This window comes from Lathamus discolor, chromosome 3, assembly GCF_037157495.1.
Source record: "Lathamus discolor isolate bLatDis1 chromosome 3, bLatDis1.hap1, whole genome shotgun sequence".
Taxonomy (NCBI): domain Eukaryota; kingdom Metazoa; phylum Chordata; class Aves; order Psittaciformes; family Psittacidae; genus Lathamus; species Lathamus discolor.
The window spans coordinates 136,695,175-136,715,490 of record NC_088886.1 but is presented as its reverse complement, the minus strand read 5'-3'; the positions used below and the strand labels follow the sequence as shown (position 1 = coordinate 136,715,490).

General features: G+C 55.4%; 2 protein-coding genes across 3 annotated transcripts in view; one reads left to right on the top strand and one right to left on the bottom strand.

The window, feature by feature from the left end:
* Positions 1–288: 288 nt before the first annotated feature.
* On the top strand, positions 289–13,455 carry LOC136010614 (uncharacterized). 2 transcript variants are annotated; one of them, XM_065672077.1, is made up of 2 exons: positions 289–368; positions 4,966–13,455. In XM_065672077.1, the coding sequence occupies exon 2, from the start codon at positions 5,033–5,035 to the stop codon at positions 9,461–9,463; it is 4,431 nt and encodes a 1,476-aa protein (XP_065528149.1). In that variant the 5' UTR covers positions 289–368; positions 4,966–5,032; the 3' UTR covers positions 9,464–13,455. The 2 variants fall into 2 exon arrangements, with proteins under 2 accessions (XP_065528149.1, XP_065528150.1); XM_065672078.1 differs by lacking the exon at positions 289–368 and adding an exon at positions 3,470–3,542.
* A 3,990-nt stretch (positions 13,456–17,445) lies between these two features.
* The window catches only part of SLIT1 (slit guidance ligand 1), a 61,184-nt gene continuing 58,313 nt past the window's right edge, over positions 17,446–20,316 (bottom strand). Inside the window, exons 36-37 of the mRNA XM_065672076.1 lie at positions 19,745–19,956; positions 17,446–19,665 (exon numbers count right to left, since the gene is read on the bottom strand). Coding sequence (XP_065528148.1) covers positions 19,421–19,665; positions 19,745–19,956 — 457 coding nt within the window. The 3' untranslated portion in view covers positions 17,446–19,420. The remainder of the gene's footprint in view (positions 19,666–19,744; positions 19,957–20,316) is intronic.

Below are 20,316 nucleotides of genomic sequence, written 5' to 3'. Positions count from 1 at the left end.
GTCAGTGCTTTGGGTTCGGCTCATGGAGAGCATCTCTGGCAAGTCAGGCTTTCTTCTCAGTCATCCACATTTCCCAAATCTCTGCTTTTAGCCAGGTTTCCCTTCAGCTCAGTGGGGTACCCCAGTGGTACCTCTGGTTTTGGCTGGTGCCAGGCAGCACTCCACCCCCTGGCACAGAGTGAGTTGTGCGGCAGCAGGAGAGGGAGAGGAGAGGTCACCCCCATGGAAAGAGTGACTTGGATTTTATAAGTTTACAGCAGTGTTTTGTTTCTTTTCCAGAACTGTAATCCTGGTGCTGAGTGGTCTGAAAGGAACAGAAACACTTAGCCTTGAACTTTTGTTCTGCTGCTGCTTCTTGTGCCGCTGAGGTACAAAACATACCTGTAAACTTATCATCAATCAAACCGGTGTGCCGGGGCTAAAAAAAAGAAACCCAAAAAGGGCACAGGCTTCATGTCGAATAGTGAGAAACCTGGGGTGGGGAAAACAGAAGATTGCAGTTGCAATCGGCAGGTTTTCAGAGACCAGCTTCCCAGGTAGGTTGGTATGAACCAGCTGATCTCTTTCTCCCTCTCTGTCCAACTCCCATCCAAAATACACTGTTGAACCAGAGGCAGGCTGAGCTGCCCCTGAAGCTCCGTTTGTGGCAATCACAAGCAGAGCAAGCACAGCGTCACCCTGATGCAACTACAAAAGGGGAGATGTGGCAACCCCTCCAGTGGGTCCACACTGTGGGAGCTGGCTCTGTAACATGGGCAAAGCTCCTTGGGCTGCATAGGGTGGAACCCAGATAATTTGCCCTTTCATCCCCATACTGTAAATCCCATACCTGTGCAGTCCGTAAGTGTTACAGACAGATAACCCCTTGCCTTCCCCCATCACCCCCAACCATGTGGCTTTGTTGGAAGCCCCAGGCTGCCCCCCCCCCCAGCAAGAGCAGGGGGAGGGCTGACTTCAAACTCCACTAAACAGTGCAGGCACAATGCAAACAAATGTATTGCAGCACGCAGCTATGCAAATAGCTTCGGAGCACTGCGTTTTCCCCGGCATTAATTGCTGCACCACCGGGGTTGCGTAGCAACAGCTCTGGTTGTGTCTCTGACAGCTCCTGCCCCTTGATGCCTCTGACACCTTCTGTGGCAGGCAGGGAAGGAGGAGAGAACAGGGCTGCCCTGGGGAAGCTACAAAGGCCAGGAGGTAGCGAGAGGCTCAGGGGTAAGGTCTGTATGGGTGTCTTCTGCCGGCACAGGGTGACACGTGCAGTGCGGCTGGAAAAGGGGGTGTTGGGGCGCAGGAGCCTCCAGCAGCCGCAGCCTTGTGTAGGCAGGTTCCAATGGTGGTGGACAGAAAGGGCAGACCTGCCATCTCCCCGGCTCTGCAGGAAGATGGGCTGTCTCTGCAGCGCAGTGAATCCTTCTGGGTACCCCATGCGGGTCTGTGCGCTTGCAGCTCAGCCATAGGCATGAAGGGTCTCCACTAGGGCACCTCGCACTGGCCACAGATCCTTAGGCTTGTGGCTTCTCCAGCCCTTGAGAGAAATTACACGTTCCTTAGGCACCCCCAAAACTAAGAGAGTCTCAGGCCAAGCCCCGGGGGAAGGGGGGAGCACAGGCACCAAAGAGAAGGCTGCAGATGGTGTGGGCAGCCCTGAGCTCCCTCGCTTGTGTGCTGAGCCCAGCAGCTTCTGCAGGGCTGACCTGTGCCTCCCAAAAGGCAGGCTCTTCAGGGACAGGGGTGACCACCGCCCAAGAGCAATTTTTCACCATGCTCCCCATTCCCATCCTCTGCATTCATCAGTCTTCAGCTCCTGCTGTGCCTTTGCCCGTGGGGCTGAGGAACCTGTTAGTACCCAGCACCTTCCGCTGGGAAGGCACTTCAGCTCTGCAGTCGGCTCTCCCCTCCTTTCCTCTCTTCTTTCTGATAAGCCACGTAAATAAATAGTTTCTCTGCCACAGTTTACAGAGTCCGTAAGCAACCCTGCCTGAAGCCATGGGGCACTTGAAATAAACTTCTATTGCACCTCAGCATAAAACAAGCTCTTCTCAGAAACTGCCTTAAGTAGGGAAGAAGTGGGCAATCCTGATTCCATTGGCAGATAGGCAGGAGAATGGCCATGGGCATGTTTTACTTAGTAGTAACAGGCAGAACAGACAGGAGTGGTGGGGAATACTGGGCAGGTCCCAGGATGCACAGATTAGCAGGTCCCAGGGATGGAGAGGCACAGGCTGCAGCTCAGCACCCTCAGGGCACAGGGAGAGGAAGGACTGAGGTAGAATCCAGCCACACAGGGAGAGCTCTGCCTCAAGGTTACCTTTGGAAGAGGTGATGCTGCCTGCAGCGCCCAGACTTGGGGTGCTGGATGGGCTGCGGAAGGAGCACATCGACCACAAAGTGAGAAGTTGCAACCCATCTTTGAGCCAAAGTGATGTGAAAGCAGAGGACCATGAGTGCAGCTCACCTGCAGAAGCAGGTGAACTGTGTCACTGTGTGTGAGATGGGTCTTCTAAGGACAAAGGGCATCAAGGCTGCATGGCTTTTTCTTTATCAAGCAAGAGAAAGACTTATCTCTGCTTTTGAAATTTACAGCTTGACAAGCAGTGTGTATCTCAGCTTGATTCCTTGGAGTACAGTGGGGCAAATAAGGTGAAAAGCAGCACCATGGACTCAGCCACACTTCAGAGGAGGAAGCTAGGTGCAAGCAAGGCAGAAATGCTGCCTGGAGCCTTTAGGACCAGGGAGCCCAGCTCTCCTCTGCCATACAAGCAGGATGTGGGTCTTTTGAAGACCTGCATACCTTGCAAGGCAGGCATGACCCGCAACCGGCTGTGTTCAGCGTCGCTCCTGCAAGGCAAGGAAGGACCGTGTCCGGCTGCTTTATTCCCTGCTCCCAAACTGGGGATTCCTGGCACAGACCCACGATGTCCTCCCTCGCCAGGCATCTCCCAGCCTGTAGCTCACCTTTTCACCCGCACCACCCACCCGGGCTTCGCCTGTGCCATGGCTCTTTTCTTCGCAGCCATTTGTGCCCTGGCAAGGAGGGAGCTTGGCTGTTTGGCCACCGTAACCTGCTCCGGAGCTGCCCGAGGAGCGTGGTGATGGGGAGGGCTGGGGCAGGGACACACCTCTGCTGCCACGGTTATAAATTGAGGCTCCCTGGGGGAAGATGGCTGCCGCTCTTAGGAGCAGGGCTTGTGAGCAGGTAAGGGGAAAGCATCCACCCCCTTTGCGAAGGTGGAGTAAAAGCTCTGCCTCTCCGCAAAGCCCCCTGCTCCAAGCCCTCCTCCTGCAGGGGGGTGAAAGGTTTATTATCCCCTTTGTTATGCAGCAGGGCAAGGGGAGGAGCTGGGCTGTGGAAGGGATCCTGGCTGACATAACCCTGCCCATGCATGGCTCTGGAGAGGGGCCAGGTTGTACCTGAGCATTTGTATTCAAACTAATCCCGGGCATCGCAAACTGAAAGTCACCGCAGCGCCAGGTAGAACCAGTTGAGACGGTTGCTGAGGGCGGGTTTTTTCGCCTGGGTGTAGTAAAGCAGTCTCAAGGTACGTTGTTTATTGCTAACCCTGGGAGTACGTTTGGGAGCTGAGCTCGCTCAGCCTTTCCGGGTGGTTTGGCAGAGCCCTGCTGCCTGCCACCGAGCACGGCTGGCTCTGGTCCCTGGCTTTCCCTCATTCTCTCTGCCAATGGCTTGTCCAAGCCGGGGCTCTTCCTCCTTGTCCACCTGCCTGGCAGCACGCGGGGGCAAATCCCACTCCAGATAAAGCTGCTTTTCCCCACCCTGGCCCCAACCCCTGTGATAAGCGCTGCCCCCCTTGACCCAGCCAAGCGAGCAAGGTCAGAGTCTGATGCTGGGGAGGGCAGAGTAAGGCTGCAGTGGGGGTAAACGACTTTCACTCCTCCAGTACAAGGCCAGGAGGTGCAAAGTGCGACTGTTACTGGAAAGCAGCCTGGCGCTGCTGGCACAGATCCTTGCGCCTGCAGCGTGGGTGCCAAGGCGCGCGGTCCCCTCGGAGTGGCCAGGACTGGGTAGGAATCGCCCGTGCTGCCGTTGGGAGCAGATAGGGTGTCAGTAACGGCACCTGGCACGGTGCAAACACCGGGTAATTATCCCTTAACCTCTCCACCAATAAGTCCTAATTAATTGCCTCTGCCAAGCAGGTTAAATGATAATCACCTCGGTTTGAGAGCTAGCTAATGGCAGCGATCCTGTGCTGTAGAAGCACACCTTTCTGAGCGACCACTGCGTGTTGACAGCCTGTCAGCTGCAGAGCCACTTTATTAAATGGCACTAAATCAAAGGTCAGTGGAAATGGCAAGGCACCGCACCTCACAGGGGTGCACTGCTGCCTGCATGGCCTGCGGGCTGGCAGCTCACCACAGGTTCTGCACTGGTTTGCAGAAGAGGTTCCGATCTGCCCGGTTTGCCCCAGACCCGTGTTCTGCCACCGGGGCGTAAGCAGAGTTTGAAGTCTCACAGTAGCTCAAGGTTTTTGTCATCTGGCTGGGATGCTGCTCTGCTCCTGCCCGGCCTGCATGGGCAGATGGAGCATGCAGAGGTGTGCAGCCGTCCTGCTTGGTCCCAGAAGTGCTGGGCCCTCCACGCCCTCCACGCTGCACACAGTGCAGATACTGAGTCTGATTCTTACAGGGAAATTTAGGTTTGCCTTGAACATGTCACACTGTGCTACACACCAGGATGTGATAGGTAGAAGTGTAATTATGGGGGCTCTGGCAGTGGGAGACCAACAGGAGCATGGTCCGTGTCCTGCCAGTAGTATGCATACATGTGTATCTCGGGGACTGATGGGGTGTCTGCCAGCCCCATGAGAACAGGATGCTTGATCTCACCTGGAGGTCAGGCAAGTGGTATGCCTGAGTGGGAGGAGAAGAGTTATTCCAGTTTTGTAGTATAAAGTTTTATTCCCTGGGACATGGTACTGATTGCTTCTCTCTTTATCTCTCTAGTGAGGATGCAGCAGAGACGATAGCAATAGACTCTAACAATCAGCCGAAGTCTCCACTGGAAAAGTTTATGGTCAGACTGTGTACACATCACCAGAAGCAATTCATCCGTGTGCTAAACGACATATACACTGAAGTGCAGCCAGACCCTGAAGGCCAGCAGTTGTCTGAATCCGAGAGCATGGAGGCCTCTACTTGTGTCTCTGGTTGTAGCCAGCGAAGCACTGAAAATCAGGACAAGGGTGCTACTTGTACTGAATCAAAGGCCCCTTCTTCCTCCGACCCAGGACAGTCGGGGTCCGATGGCCCCCTGCATATTATGGGACAAGCCCCGAAGCAGCTGCCGGAACTCAAGTGTCTGGACAGAGCAGAGAGCTCCAGTCCTGCTTTGAGAAGGGACTTCTCTGAGCTCCCCGTCACCAGGCTTCATTCTGCTAGTCCAAAGGATAGCTCCACCCAAGGATACCTCAGCACGTTGAACTCTTCCTCTTTGAATTTCCATCATGCCGCAAGGAGCGTGGACGGGCAGCAAGCTGCTGGGCACGAGCAAGAAGTCAGGAAGTGTGAGGACAATAAAGAGCAGCTAGCAGGTAAGACTCTGATGGAAGGTTATATCTCGGTCAAGGTGGCAAATGTGAACGGCAGTGAGGACAGCTTAGACAGCTGTCTGGGGTCCCAGAAGAGCTCCTTCAGAGCTCTGCCAGAAGAGTCCTGGGATCCCAGCTTTGCGGTGACCCCCCCTCGCAGAGCTGACAAAGAGAACACTTTGCAATGCAGCTCAAATGCATCTTTGCACCAGGACTTAGATGCAAAGGAACAAGATGCAAGACCAAAGCAAGAAAACCACCTGCACGCCGTGCCCAAGGGCAAGGCAGGCTGCCACCTGCACCCGGCCGACAAGGGCCCGCTCGACAGGTCCAAAGAGGGCTGGTTGCCCACCGGTGCTGTGCCAGCCACCCACCGGACCCCCAGCGGGCACCCCCGCACTAAGGCAGCCTCCCTCAGATCCACTCGGAAGAGCAAGAAGGCATCGGGGCTGAGGATCAATGACTACGACAACCAGTGCGATGTGGTGTACATCAGCCAGCCCATCACCGAGTGCCATTTCGAGAGCCAGCGGTCGGTGTCGTCCCGCAAGACGGCGAGGAAGAGCACGCGGGGGTATTACTTCAACGGGGAATGCTGTGAGCTCCCGACCGTCCGCACGCTGGTGAAGAGCTCGCGGGTGGAGGAGAGGGGGAGCGGCCCAGCCCTGCGAACAGAGACCCTTGTAAGCGCAAAGCCACCCCTGGTGCTCTCGCTGGGGGGGTCTGCGGGGACAGGACGGGAGGGTGAGAAGAGGGTTTCCCTGAGGCTCCTGGCTAAAGGGGCACCAGCCAGCCGAGAAGTGAAAGAGAGACCTGAGCTGGGCTCCGTGCAGCCCCGGGATACCCGTGCGCTGCGGTCCAGGGAAGCCACCATGGCCATGCCCTTCTTCTCCCTCTCTGCTCCACCCAGCCCTCAGAAAGAGGACAGCTCGGCCGGCTCACCACCCCCAAGCCCCCCTCCTGCTGAAGGAGGGGAGACAGGAGTTGGAGGCACCATGCCCCAGGAGGCTGGCAGCAGCCTGGGCTCCCCCGGGGACAGCAGTGGTGGTGAGCAGCCAGCTGATTTTGCTGCCCTCCCCATCTCAGAAGCACCCAGTGGGGACCAAGGGTGTCCAAGCTCCAACATACAAACTGACCCAGACCTCCCCACCACCCCGGAGCCAAAGTCCCCCTTGCAGCCTGCTGCCACTGCAGACACAGAGCCCCTGACCTGTGATGGTGCCAGGGATCCTGCCCAGCTTCCAGGCGTAGGGGATGTGGAGCCCAGCGGGCTGGGGCTGGCAGAGCCCTGCCCATGCTCGCCAGGCTGTCAGGCTCCTGATGAGCCCCTTGCCACCACGGACAGGGAGAGCTGCCCAGAGCCCCCTGCCACCTTGCAGTGTGTGGATGTAAATGAAAGCATCAATGCTGAACCAGAAGCCGAATTATCAGGCATGGTGGGTGACAGCTCCCTTGAGCAAGAGGAGGCTGTGCTGGGCAGCCCAGCCCTCCTCGAAATACCAGAAGGGGAGGCAGTGCAGAATAACAGCCCAGCAGGTGAAAAAGAACCTGTTGAAGGGGAACCACTGCCTGAATCTGACATCTCTGACACTGCAGGGAATGACTCTGTCTCTTCCAAAGACAGTCTAGACAAGAAACGAAAGAAAGGCAGGAGAGTGCTTGTGGCATCAGACCGGCGTCTCCGTAGCCAGCAGTCCCAGTCACCCACTGAGGGCAGTGCTGAGGATGCTGATTCTTCCAGCTCTGTGCAGCTTCCTTGCCTTCAGATCAAATTCTCCAAGAGCCCTGGCACTAAGCGGTTCAAGAGAGAAGTGCACATGGATGGGGCAGCATCCATGCACTTCCCAAATGACTGCTTCCCCAACGTGCTGCTCAAACCCAGTGAGGGGCTGGGTACCGGCCAGGCTCCAGAGAGCATCGCTGAGCAGCAGCCAGGCGAGGAGAATGGTGTCACTACCAGACAAACCTATAAAAGCATCTTGGCAAAAGAGACTGTATCCGAGGGAGACAATTCCTCTGCAGGTGACCCCCCTGCTAGCAGCAGCCAAAGTCAATCGGGAGAGATGCTGGAAGTCAGCGTCCAGGCTGATTCTGAGAAGAGAAACTTTCTCCTTCCTCTGGAGAGCACCGTGCCTGCAAATGATACCGAGCAAGTGGATGTGAAACCGGGCAATGCCAGCGCAAAGGATGAGGAGAGCCCCAACAGTACCGCAGACATGGGCAAGCTGGAGAACTATGCGCCAGTGGCCATCTCGCCTCCGTGTCCCAGCAGCAGAGGTGGAAGCAAGCATGTTCCAGCAAAGGCTGCAAAGCATAAAAAGGTCGCCCTGCAGTTTTATAACTTAAGACACGCACCCACACCCATAGACACTGCAAAAAAGAGCACACCAGGGAAGGAGCCTATGCAAGCGATCCCCAAACCAAGGGACGAACGCAGTTCAGGGAATGATGACTCCCCAGTGTTGGAGGACATAGACATGGCTGACAGCAAACCAAAGTTCATGGAGTGGTGTGCTGAAGAGGAGAACCAGGAGCTCATTGCTGAGTTCAACACCCAGTACATGAAAGTTCAGAAAGGGTGGATTCAGCTGGAGAAGGAGGTGCAGCCAACCCCCAAGGTAAAGAGCAGAGCTGACAAACTGAAAGAGATTTGGAAAAGCAAGAAAAGGACACGGAAAAGTAGAGGCTCGCTGGAAGTGCAGAAGCTTTCTCCTGTCCAGATGCTGTTTATGAAGGCCTTTAAGCTGTCTGACATCTGCCAGTGGTTTCTGGAGACAACTGAAACCAGGTCTCTAGTGATCGTGAAGAAACTCAATACCCGTCTCCCAGGGGAGATCCCCCCCATCAAAGTCCCCATGCAGAAATATTCCTCCTCCAGTCTCTACCCCAGCTCACTGCAAGCCGAACGCTTGAAGAAACACCTCAAGAAGTTCGCCGCCACTACCCCGGCTCGGAATAACCTGAAGAACCAAAAGCTTTGGGCCAAAATTCGGGAGAACGCTGATAAAGCAGAGGCTGAGGAAGCCACCGCTCCCAGCCGGACGTCTCCCACCAGTGCCGGCACCGAGGACCTGGGTGAGGACAAAACCATCCAGCCTGCCCCCAGCTTGCCCACACAGGCCAGCACCAGGATCCTGCGCAAGTACTCCAACCTACGGGGCAAGCTGCGAGCCCAGCACCGCATGGTGAAAGTGGAGAAGAAGAGCGATGGCCCAGGGGACCACTCATCCCTGGAGAGCAAGCAGAGCAGGAAGAGCGTGTGCATCAACCCGCTGATGTCTCCAAAGCTGGCCTTGCAGATCAAAGCAGACGCCTTTCCTGCTAAATCTCCTTCAGTGGATGGGACGGGGAAGGGACGGAAGGGGAAGAGCCGGTCCCAGGAGGACCCCTCGCCCAAGGCTGACCTCCAGCTCAGCAGGAAGAAGAGGATGCTGAAGGAGAGCGGGAGTACACAGGAGCGGTCTGGCTCCTCCACCAAGGACAAGTTGCCTGCCAAGAAGGCCAGTAAAATAAAGCATTCGGAGGTCAGCACAAAAGCCCCTGCCACCCGAAAGCAGGCTGCCATGGAGAGGAGCAATAAGCTGGCTAGAAAGATGTCTTTGAAAGAGAAGAGAGCCCCAAAAAGGCAGCTGGAGAAGGTGCGGCTCCCAGTGCGGAAGGGCAAGGAGAACACGAGCAGACGGGCCGTGCTGCTCACTGGCCACGAGGAGATGGCCAAGTCCCCGAAGCAGAAGCCCCTGGGGGAGTCCTCTACGCGGTCACAGAAGATGGCCAACAAGAAGCCCAGCGGTGGGAAGACCCTGACGAGGTCCATGAAGAAGATGCAGGAGAGCAGTGGGTCGCAGGGCAAGAGGAAGCTGAGGGCGAAAGTGGACTGTTCGCACAGCAAACGCTCGCGACTGGACCCGAAATAGCAAAGAACCGGTAGCCATGTACAAACCCAATGTACAGTAGTAACCCTTTACCATGCATTAACTAAAGCTGCTTTTATAAGCTGTAGCAAGCCTTTAAAAATCCGCAGCTAAAGGATAATGCCCGTGATTTTAGGCATCGGCAGATGTGTCTCGGACAGAGAAGAGGTCGGCCTGTCTGGCTCTGCTGTTCAGAAGGAAGTTTCTACAGTTTGGACGTTCCTTGGGTTTTTTAAACCCAGAACCAGGCAGTTTTAGTTAAAAGTACAGTGCCTTATTTATCACTTTAAAAATAAAAATAAGAAGCTCGTCTGTGTGATTTGGAGGCTTGCGTTTTATACTTGAGGCACAAGCACTTGTACTGTAGCAGAAAGAAAACCACCACCGTGCACATGAAGTAGCTTTCGCAGTCTTTGGGTGCACGCAAACATTTCCCTTTCCTTCAGTCCTCCTCCTGTCTGTCTTCTTAGTGGCATTTAAAGCAAAACCAAAACCATTTCCCATCACTGAGGGAGAAAAGGGCAAATCTGTCCTTTGTTGGTTTCTTAGTAGCAGCGGCTGGTGTCCCGTACGGATACCTGCTGCTGGTGTGTGTACTGCTGATGGCTGCCTCACTCCCCTATGGCACAGCCCATGGCGGGGGTCCTGCTCAGGCAGCAGGGGAGATGCTGCAGGGGCTCTGGGTACCAGGCTGCTGCATCCACTGCTGCCAGGTGGGCACACTGGGCTGTATCCATCTTTATTTCTTGCTGGCTTCAGGGATGAATCGGTCATGCCGTGCCGTGCATTTGGACAGACTTTCTTCTCCCATTTTGCTGCCCTTGTGGTGATTTCTGTGGTCTCTGATGGCAAAGCAGTTTCCACAGTGCTTCACTAAAGGTTGAATCTCTCCCTTTTGACGTGCCCAAGCTCCTTCTGATGTTGGTGCTCTGCAGAAGAGGAGCCCTGGCCCTCACCCTGTGCTTTTGTGCACATCTTTCCTAGTGTCTTCCTAAAGCCAGAATCTGCAGTTGGAATAGGGCTGGGATAAGGGACTGACTTAAATCTGTTTTATACTGTAATTTGCATTTCATCGCTTTACTGGCAAGGTGCAGTTTGGTTTGTCCTTGCTCGTGTCTGGTGCTGCGGAGCCTGAAAGCAGCCAAGCTTGTGCCCTGCACGACACCTCTGGGACAGAGCCGTTACAAGTACACAGAGCATGTGGCTGTGCTGGCTCTGCTGGGGAAAGACGATCAGTGGCTGAGAAGTGACTGCGGGGGTCTGTGCTCAGGGCAAGACCCTGCTCAGCCATTGCATCTCTGCCTTCACAAAGCCCGTTTGCACGGATCCTGATGCAGGGAGCAGCAGTGCTGGAGAGGGCACCGAGGGCTCTGGGGTGACCTGACCTTTAACAGCTGCTTGCTGGTTCTTGCTCAGCAAGGCTCTGGTGCAGGGCACACATTCAGGAGATCCTGCCCTGGGGGCAGAGGTTAGAGAGGGCTCAGCTGCAGCAGGAATTGCTTTTCACAGTTGGCATTGAACTCCAGATCCCGAAGCCCGCAGACTGGAGCTGGAGAGCAGATAATCATCTTTTATGGCTTTCATTGTACCCATTTAGTTTAGAGGATGAAACCAAGTGTCTGAGATTCGCACGCCCTTCGCAGAGCACCTCTTGCTGTCTTGCAGGTATTCCCTTCCCCCAGTGCTGACGCAAACAAGGCTGCAGCACATTTTCCTCTTACTATGAAATGGCTGATGTAAAAAGAAAAACCCATAAAATCCTTCACCTTTCCTTTGAATCATGCTAGAATAAGTTAACTCTCTGAACAGCTAGGCAGTGATTAAATCTAGCCTGTCAGTCCCTGTACAGATTACTATGAAGTTATCTATTACTTTAATTTTTACTGCATGCATTAAATATGTCAAACATTCCATCAGAAAAGATTTAGAAGCGTTTCAGGAGAGGTGTGAGGCAGGAGGGCACCGATGGCGGTTACATGACTGATCTGTACGTTTCGTACAGGTTGTCTTTCGCTCTTGCTTCTCCATCCGTACTTGTGGTCCTCCTCTAACCTCAGGCTGGGGCAGCCTCTCTGCAGGCATGTGGGCCTGGAATTTCCCCTCCTTACCCCTTGCTAGCACCCATGTGTGCAAGCACCCCTCTTACCTCTCTTCTCGTGCCATTCTCCTGCAGCAAACCCCCCCTTCCCCATCCTTCACCATCCTTGACAAAGCAGGTGAAGTTTTTCAGATGGGAAGCTGCTGCTCCAGCCTGCTGGCTGTCCTCCTGTGTGTCAGGGTTTCCCCTGCACTCTTTGGCTTGAGCATGGCAAGGCTGGGTGATGGCAGGCGTCACAGTGGTGCTGGGAGCACAGCAGCATCTGTGCCACCCAGTTCAGTGTGTGCTGCCTGGCTTAGGTGGTGGTGGGAGCAGGACGCCAAGCTTCCCAGCAGTGTCCCTGCCAGGCATCAGCTCCGAAGAGGAATGGCTAGGATCTGTTTTGTGGAGAAATCAGAGGTGCTAAAAGGGAAACCATATTCCTTCCACCCCTTTGAACTTCCAGTCTCCATCTGTAGTTCTCTCTTCTGTTGCTGTGTTTTGGCTAGGTTGGATGGAGATTTTCCATGCTGAAGGCAGGGAGTCGCAGGTCTCCAGGGGGGAGCAAGGTTGATGTGGCCATGCTGGGAAGTGTGCAGGCAACATGGCCTGAGACTCAAAGTGCCTGCAGCTTTAACTCATGCAGGTAGCTTTTACAGAGAGCAGGCTTGTTTGCCAAGGATGGGTAGGGTGAAGCCATCAGCTAGGGCTGAATTGCTGCAGCAAGCACTTGGGCCTGCCCTCTCCAGGTGGGAATACTGGTGCATTTGTACAAGTTCTCTGAATTACAGATCCATGCGATCCTTTGGGTTGCCCCAGGGGAGGATGCCCCAGGGGTGGTTGTCATCTCTAGAACAGCCCAGAGGCTTTCTGCTCTGAGGAAACCCCCAGCTCCTTGCCGGGCTCCTTTCTTTTCTGTCACTGCTCCTGGAGATGCTATCTTGGCCCTTCTGCCTCTCCTGTGTGCATTCTCCACTTGACATAAGTAGTAGCTGCCAGGTCTTGCAGACTACACGACCCGCTTTTAATGTGCTTTGCACTTGCTTTTGTGAGTGCTTTATTCTGGGGCAGGAAGGAGCAATGCTGCAATTTGCTAGCAAATGGAAGGATCTGCCTGTGAGGTGACTGCCTGGCTGTATGCTATTGCCTGGGTAGCTCCAGGTTCTTTATCAGTGCTCAGATGTTTGAATTGTTTCTTCTTTTCTTTTTTTCCCGATCAGTCCTAATGTTGCATTACTCTTGATTTACTTCCCAGTTTCCTCTCTCCATGCAGCCATGTTTCAGCTAGAACAGTACACAAGAGACACAAAAATGAGTGGAGGTACTACCATATCTATATAACCTGTTGCTCTTTGTTAATGCCTTAGGACATGTGCTACTCGTTTCTGTACTGTACAGCAAGGCAGCTGTGAGGTGCGCTGTGAGGCACAGCCCCTGCTTTAGAGCAGCCTGTTTCCAATAAATGCAGCTCCTACGCAATGCAAGGGATGCACAGGGACCTGCAGATGATCTTAATGAGTGGAAGGAAATAAGCAACATGATTTATCGCCTTATTACACTCAGGCATCAAGTGCGTTTCTGTTTGCTACGGTGCGGATCTGCCCACTGGCACTACCACAGTGCCATCCTCAGCTCCGCAGCCTCATTGCGCTCCTCTCCTCTGGGCCACACCACAGCTCCCTGCTCTGCTTGTTCAGCTCTGGATTTCAGCACAAGGGCTGTGTCCCACAAAACACACCTCTCCTCTTTCTATTACTTTGGCTTTCCTTGGTGCCACTTTCTCAACCTGTTCTTCAAACTAGTTTTTATCCCAGCTCCCCGGTGCATGTGTCGTGAGCAGCATCTTAGCTCTGCACCTCCGCCGATGTCCGTACTGTCACTTTGCTACCAGCCCCCCCTTTCTCATCTGCATGGTTACCTTCTCCTCTCATCTCCTCCTTGGCAGCTCAGCATTTTCACACTTCACGTGGTCAGGAGCCACCCATCTTACCTAACCTCTGTGAGGGTTTTGTGAGCTCAGAGTCAAGGTTTGTCTGTTGGGCTTGAGAGCTGCAGCTTGTGCCCAGGATGGCTCCTTCTGTCTGTCGCTGTTAGGTTCTTGTCTAGCAGTGCTATCCCTGGAATGGGTTTCTCTGCTGATGAGGTATGTGCGGTACATCCAAGGTGTGCGCATGTTTGTATTCATCACCCACCAGGCTGGTTTTGCTCACGTTTGCTGTGTGCCGTGGTGGTTCTGTGTTCAGCTACCTACACATCAGAGAGACGCATTTGCAACAAGCCTCTCCAAAGAGCTGGCGTGCTGGTGCTGGTGCTTGCAGCAAACTTTCTGCTGTGCTGCTGCTGATTCTCCATGTGATGGAGGGCAGGATGAACTTGTCCCCACTGCTCTCTGCGTCCCTGTGCCCGCCCTGCCAGGGGCAGCTGTGTGGCATTGGACTGAGGGGGCTGGTGGGCTGGCCAAGCCTCTTTTTGCTGCTGTGCAGATGAGCAAAGTTCCAGCCAGGCCCATGTCCCAGCGGCTCACACTCCCAGGTGCCTCTGGAAGTGCCAGTGTTCCCAGAAGCTCTTCCAGCCCCTGGTAACATCCTAGGAAACAGAAGTGTAATGTCAGAAGGACACGGATGTACCGCTGCCCTGTTTTTAAGACTTTCTAATGGACAGTTTCTTTCTCCAGCTCGTATTCTTTCATCCTAACTGCATTCCCAGTTGAAGGCCACTGGGAAAGCTGCGTTTCTCAGCCTCCCGTAGGCATGGCAGTGCCTTGGGGCAGCAGGGAGGTGCTCCCACCTTTCCACTGCCAGCGGTTGTGCCAGGGGAAGAGGGCTGAGCCCCAGCCAAGGCATCCTTGGGTCCACGTTCCTGGGCTGTACACCCAGATGTCCCAGGAGCAAGGCAGAGGCAGGCTCACCCCTGCCAGGGAAGGCCACTGCAGCTTTCCCTGTAATGATAGGTTTTGTGAGCAAACCACGAAGCTACGATGTCCCCACACCATCCCCACTTCTCCCCTGTGTGTCATAGCATCCGTTCGGCCCATCCTTTAGCTTGGTGGTTGTGAAATGAATCCATCTGTTCTAAGATGTTCTCAGGAGTTCTTGTTTGTATTAAGCTCACCCCTAGGCTTAGCAGAAATCACAGTCCCCGTCCTCCCTCCTCCCATCCCCGCAGACAAGCCCTCTCCTTCACGAGCACTTCCACCCTCTCCCTGAAGGGCAGTGGGGGGGCAGCTGGTGGTTTCGATTCAGGGCACGTTGGCAGCTTGGGGGCAGCCGGAGGAGCTGGGATGCAGCCGGCCGGCGTTCGTGGCGGGGGTCCCTCGGGCTGCGTTGCTGGCCAATGTTTTCTAAGTCTGTTTGTAAGAGTACCTAATTTTAAAATGAAATGTGAATATATATTATGTGTAGGTGCCATGTAAGATAGTGTTGTGCTAGGCGGCAGGATGCTAACCTACTTTTTAAGCTTTTCTTGGGGCAGGAAAAAGCATTTTTCTCTCACTTCGTGCTCACAGATCTAATATTGTAAATAGTTTTTTAAAGATATTTATTTCATGGGCTTTCCACAGGTTCTTGTTGTGACTGGTGTGTCGGTTGGTGGGGCTGTACTGCCCAGCGTGCCGCAACCAAAGGGCTGGCTACTGCGTGGGGGGGGGGGACGGGATGGGTTGGGGTGGGTGGTGGTGGTGGTTTTTAACGTCACATCAAGGTTGAAGCATTAACTCTTTCTCTTCATCTCATTTTGATGATGTCAAGCCTGGTCGATGGCCACAGTCCCCGGGGAAGCAGTTTGCTCCCGTGGCTGTTCCCCGGGGTGGGGGGCACTGCAAGCAATAAGATTTGTAGTAATAATGTCTGTTTCAATGGCAGGGGCTCAGGGCCGGGTGGGAATAACCCCGCTCCTGGCGGGGGCTCGGTCCAGCACGGCCTATGTGGGGATTCTTGGCCTAGGGATCCCCACCGATGCAGGAGGTGGGGGCTACCTCGCCCCCAAGGAACCCCCCCACACGGCCAGGGTAGGGTAGGAGGTCCCGTTAGCAAACTCCTGCTGGTGAATTTCCTGCGGGGAGCAGCTGCCTTCGGAGCTCCTGTGGTTCCTGCGGGTATGGGTGACCCAAGGGAGTGCACCACTGTCACTGTTACAGTCCCAGTGCCGGCTCCAGAAGGTCGTGTGCTTGCCATGCTGCAATTTGAATTCTCCTTCTGTGCGGTTCGAGGGCATTTGCCTGGTTTTCCTAAGTGGGTTTGGAGTTTTCTTCTTCTTTGGTTTTTTTAAACCCCTTTTTTGCCTGGAGCTGTTTGCTGTGGGGAAGCATCAGCGGGGTCGTTGCTGCTTTTATGGTGACGGGTCTCTGAGTTTGGCGGGTGGCATGGGGAGTGCTGCTGGGTGCTGGCCCTGCAGGACCCCTCAGCATCCCCATGCTTCCTTTGCTCTTGGAGCAGGTGTGTAAAATCAAAACAGAAAGCAAAGGAAAAAAGGCAACAACACCCCAATGATTCTTTTACTCAAGACACTCACTGTTTAACACTTATCTCCACCCTGGCGGCAAATGTGTTTCCTTCATCTGTGTCTGCTTCCCCGGGAGAGTTTTGTTTCTCTGTTTGTTTCTGTATGAATTTTAGACACTGAGCTGAAAAGTCCTCCTGTCCGGTACTGTATGTTTGAGCCTAAGCAATGTGAACTGTACAGACCAGCGGTGGGAAATGGGAGCCGGTGGCTGTGCCTTGGGACGGCATTCCCGGTGCTCTGGGGAGCAGGAAGTAGTGCATGGCGAGTTGGGAAAATGAACTGTCTGCTGTGAATTCTCGGCTGGAAATGTGGAGAGGGGTTTCCATTAGATAATGTTTACATACCTCACCTGACGAACCTTTGAAAGTGTATATATAAAAAGAAAATAAAGTTATATTAAGTTGCTTTAAATCAATATGTATAGCTATAAGAGCTGGGTCATTTGAACTTTGAATATGTATCGACTCTCTAAATGTTGACATTTTGTGAACTCTGTGCTCCTGTCTTTTATTTCATCCTAGCCTATGGAAGAAGTTGTGTTCTTGTTCCAGGTAAAAGGTCCCTGACTCAGATCTGAACTCCTCAAGGATTCCCACCACCTTGTTTTCTTTTCTCCCTCCACTGTCGATATTCACCCTATGAGCTTTCTAAAGGTCCATATTTTATTGCAGCTTATTAAACGTTTCTTTGATATCAGCCTGTGTTTGGTGTGATAACTGGGGAAGGGCCAAGGTGAGTGGGTGCATGAAGAGGGGGACGCCCCTCTCTGGAGGGGGGATATAAATGCCAGGTGGGATTTGAGTGCTCCCGTGCTGGTGTCTGAGCTGTTGGCGCTGCTTTCCGCCATGGATCTGTGGGACAACCAGTGGAACCGCTCAGTGCTCCTGGGGACCTGCCCAGGGTCCCTCTCCCTCACCCCAAAGAGTTACAGGTGCCCAGTGTCCCCCGCAGCCACTCCATCATGGCAGCAGGCACCCAGCCTTGTGGTTTCTCATGCTGCCGCACTCATGACCCAGGGAGTAATGGCTCCTTTTGCAAGGCATTGAATGGAGAACCCCAGCTCTCTCCAGCGATGAGCCCTCAGCCCAGGATGCACATCCCTGCACCATGTAGTGCCATGGTTTAGTGGTGGTCTTGGCAGTCCTGGGGTGATGGTTGGACTTGATGATCTTACAGGTCTTTTCCAGCCTAGGTGATTCCATGATTCTGTGTGGGCAATGCTCTGGCCCGAAGAGGTGGCCAGGGCTGCTCCATCACCCATGGCAGAACCAACTTGCCCCTGCCTGTGCCACCTCATCATGTGCCCAGCAGCTCCCCAGCACCAGCTACCCCCTTCTCCCCTCCAGGAAAGAAGAGGCCAAGCCTCTGAATGAATAAATGTCATGTTCACATGGAAGACAACATAGACAATACCAAACATCTCCTAAAACAATACAGCCTCTGCCAGCGGAAGGATGCTCGTGCCTCCCTCGCCAGCCTAGTACAAACCAGCGTCTTCAACAGTGACACACACAAACCCCACAGGCCAAACAAAGCCACCGTCATTTTCCTGCCCAGTAGCATCTGTAAACAAAAAGAAAACATCATTTGTTGACCCCGAACATATAAAAATACTATAACAAAATGAAATACAAATATATATTAGAATCTGTAAGTATTCTGTATAAAGAGATACTTTAGCGGTTAGCGTACAGCAAGAACAGAAACACAACACAACCAAGCCCCAGCTGGGCCATGGGCAGAATGAGACACGTCCTGGCTCCTCTGTGCAGCAGAGGGGGCTCCTGTGGAGAGGGCGTCGATGGCAGAAACATCCCCGTGGTGGTAGGAACGTCCTGGATGCCGTTGGTGAGCAGGGATGGTGATGGCACCCACAGAGCTGGATGCACGCAGTGGAGATGCCCGGAGCCCATTCACAGCCGGCGGTGCAGACCTGAAGCCGATGCGCTGGAGCAGAGTGCTAGAGAGGCCTGGTGCTGCAGCCCTGGGATGAGTTTGTCCACCCCAGTGACATGGTGACACGCTGTCCAGCTGCGTGCAGTGTCCCAGGTCTGGCACCCACCATCCTTGGCCCCCACAGGCAGAGAAGCGATGCTGCTGTGGAAGTTGGGTGCGTGCAGTACCCCACCATGGGGTCCCTTGTGCTGCACTGGCAGTGGTGCTGGGCCTGGTCCCACAGTGTGTTCACCAGCACTGCTGACTTTGGAGAGGAGCTGCCCGAGCATCAGCACCCGCGTCCGGGAGCTGGCGGGACCTGCCATGGCAGCAGTGTCAGCTCCAGGTTTGTGCATCTTCAGCCTCTTCAGGCAGCCCTGGCACCCAAGAGGCTGAGGTCCTGGTGATGGGCACCGGTGATGGGCATGGCAAACCCACACCGCAGCTATCATACCCTGGCTGGCTGGGCCGGGGGGACACAGGGCACCATTGCCCAGCAGCAGAACCCATTCCACAGGGTTGAGCCTGGAGGAAAGGGGTTTCTGTGCTGCCCCACACCTCTGAGCAGAGCCACCCAGCTGGGCTGAGGGTGCTTGGAGCCCCCCTCCATCTTAATGGCACAGTGGCAGGGCTGGTGCCGGGACCCCCACAGAAATCTGCACACCACTGCCTATGACCCACACAGTGTGCTTGGACCACCCTGGTCCTGCTCCATGGCACCTGTGCCACCGCCATGGGCTGGAGCTGTGCCCAAGCACCCTGGAGCCTCGCTGGCGAGCACAGAGCCCAGGGGTGCCCCCAGCGGGTCAGCCGGTGGCAGTGGAGCTGCTGACATTCGGGTACTCACTGCTGCTGCCATCAGGGCAACGGCAGATCCTCAGCAGGGAGTCCAGGGCTGCCAGAGGAGAGGATGTGAAGCAGCGCTCCAGGTTCGCAGGACCACAGGGTGTCAGCTGCACTGCACAGCCCTCTGCCAGCCGCAGCCCATGAAGCTCTGCCGTGCCAGGCCCCTCTGCTCCAGCCCCGGATGCTGGAAAAGACCCTGGCTCACTGGTCTGGACACGGGATGGGGCTGCCAGGAAGGGGACACACCAGGGGATGCAGACGCTGCCCTCTGTGGCTGTGGGGCTGCACTGGGGAACAGGCCAAGTGCCGCACGGAGTGGATGGGGGCAGCTGGGCAGTGGCCACCCCATATCCACACGTCTGTGTAGCTGCAGTTCTTAAAAAATTCTCTATCTACACATTTGCTTTGTGGGTTTTCTTTTCCCTTTTCTTTTTCCTTTTTTCCCAACCCTCGAGATGCAACAGCTCTGCCCTCCGCCGGGCTCCTCCGGGGCAGTCCAGGAGCACCCAGCCAGCAGCACCGCGGCCGCAGGGCAAAGCGAGGTCCTTGGCTCTTGGGAGGGCTCCCTGCCGGCCCCCCGGCTCGCCAGGGCCAGTGGCCGCTCACAGGCACTGGCTGCAGCCGCACTTGCTGGGCTTCTCCACCTCCTCCACGAAGGTTGCGCCGTTGCTGCACTCGAAGGCGTATTTCCTGCGCCGGAGCCGCAGGCCGGTGCAGCAGCCGGCGCTGGGGCCCCCGCACGTCCCTCGGCATTCCACCCAGGCCACCGGCCGCGTCGTCTGGCAGATGGCATAGCCCCGCTGCACCTGGTGGTAGTCCCGCACCGGCTCCCCGCGGCACTCCGGCTCTGCGGGACAGCGATGCTCAGGCTGGCGTCCCGGCATGGGGCTGCCCCCGCCCCGAGCCCCCACCGCCCCGGCTCCTACCTTGGTCACAGAGGGCTCCGGTGTAGCCGTCGTGGCACTCGCAGGCAGGCTGGCCGCCTGGGGTGAGGCGGCAGTGGCCGTGGGCGCAGGGCTGGCGGTGGCAGGGGTCGGGCGGCTCCGTGGGCTGGTTGCAGAGGGTGCCCTGGTAGCCCTCGTGGCACTGGCAGGTGTAGGAGAGGGCATCGAGGGGCAGGCACAGCCCGTGCACGCACCTGTGGGCACCCAGCACTGTCAGGCAGCTGCCAGCACGGCCCAGCGCCAGCGTGGCACCGGCACAGCACTGCACGTGGGACCAGCACGGCACCGGTATGGCACAGCCACCATGGCATGGGTCTGGCGCGGCACCGCACTACTCAGTGCAGTGGCATTGCCGCCACAGGGCACCACCAGCACAAGGCAGGCCCAGGGGACAGCCAGCAGGAGGGGTGGGCAGCGCAGGCGGTGAGGAGGGGCAGCCAATGGAGAGAGCAAGGAGGAGAGGGTGGCCAGTGAAGAGCAATTAACGACAGGGCAGCCAATGAGGAAGAAGCAATGGAGTGGGGCAGTGGTGGTGGGGCAGCCAATGAGGAAGG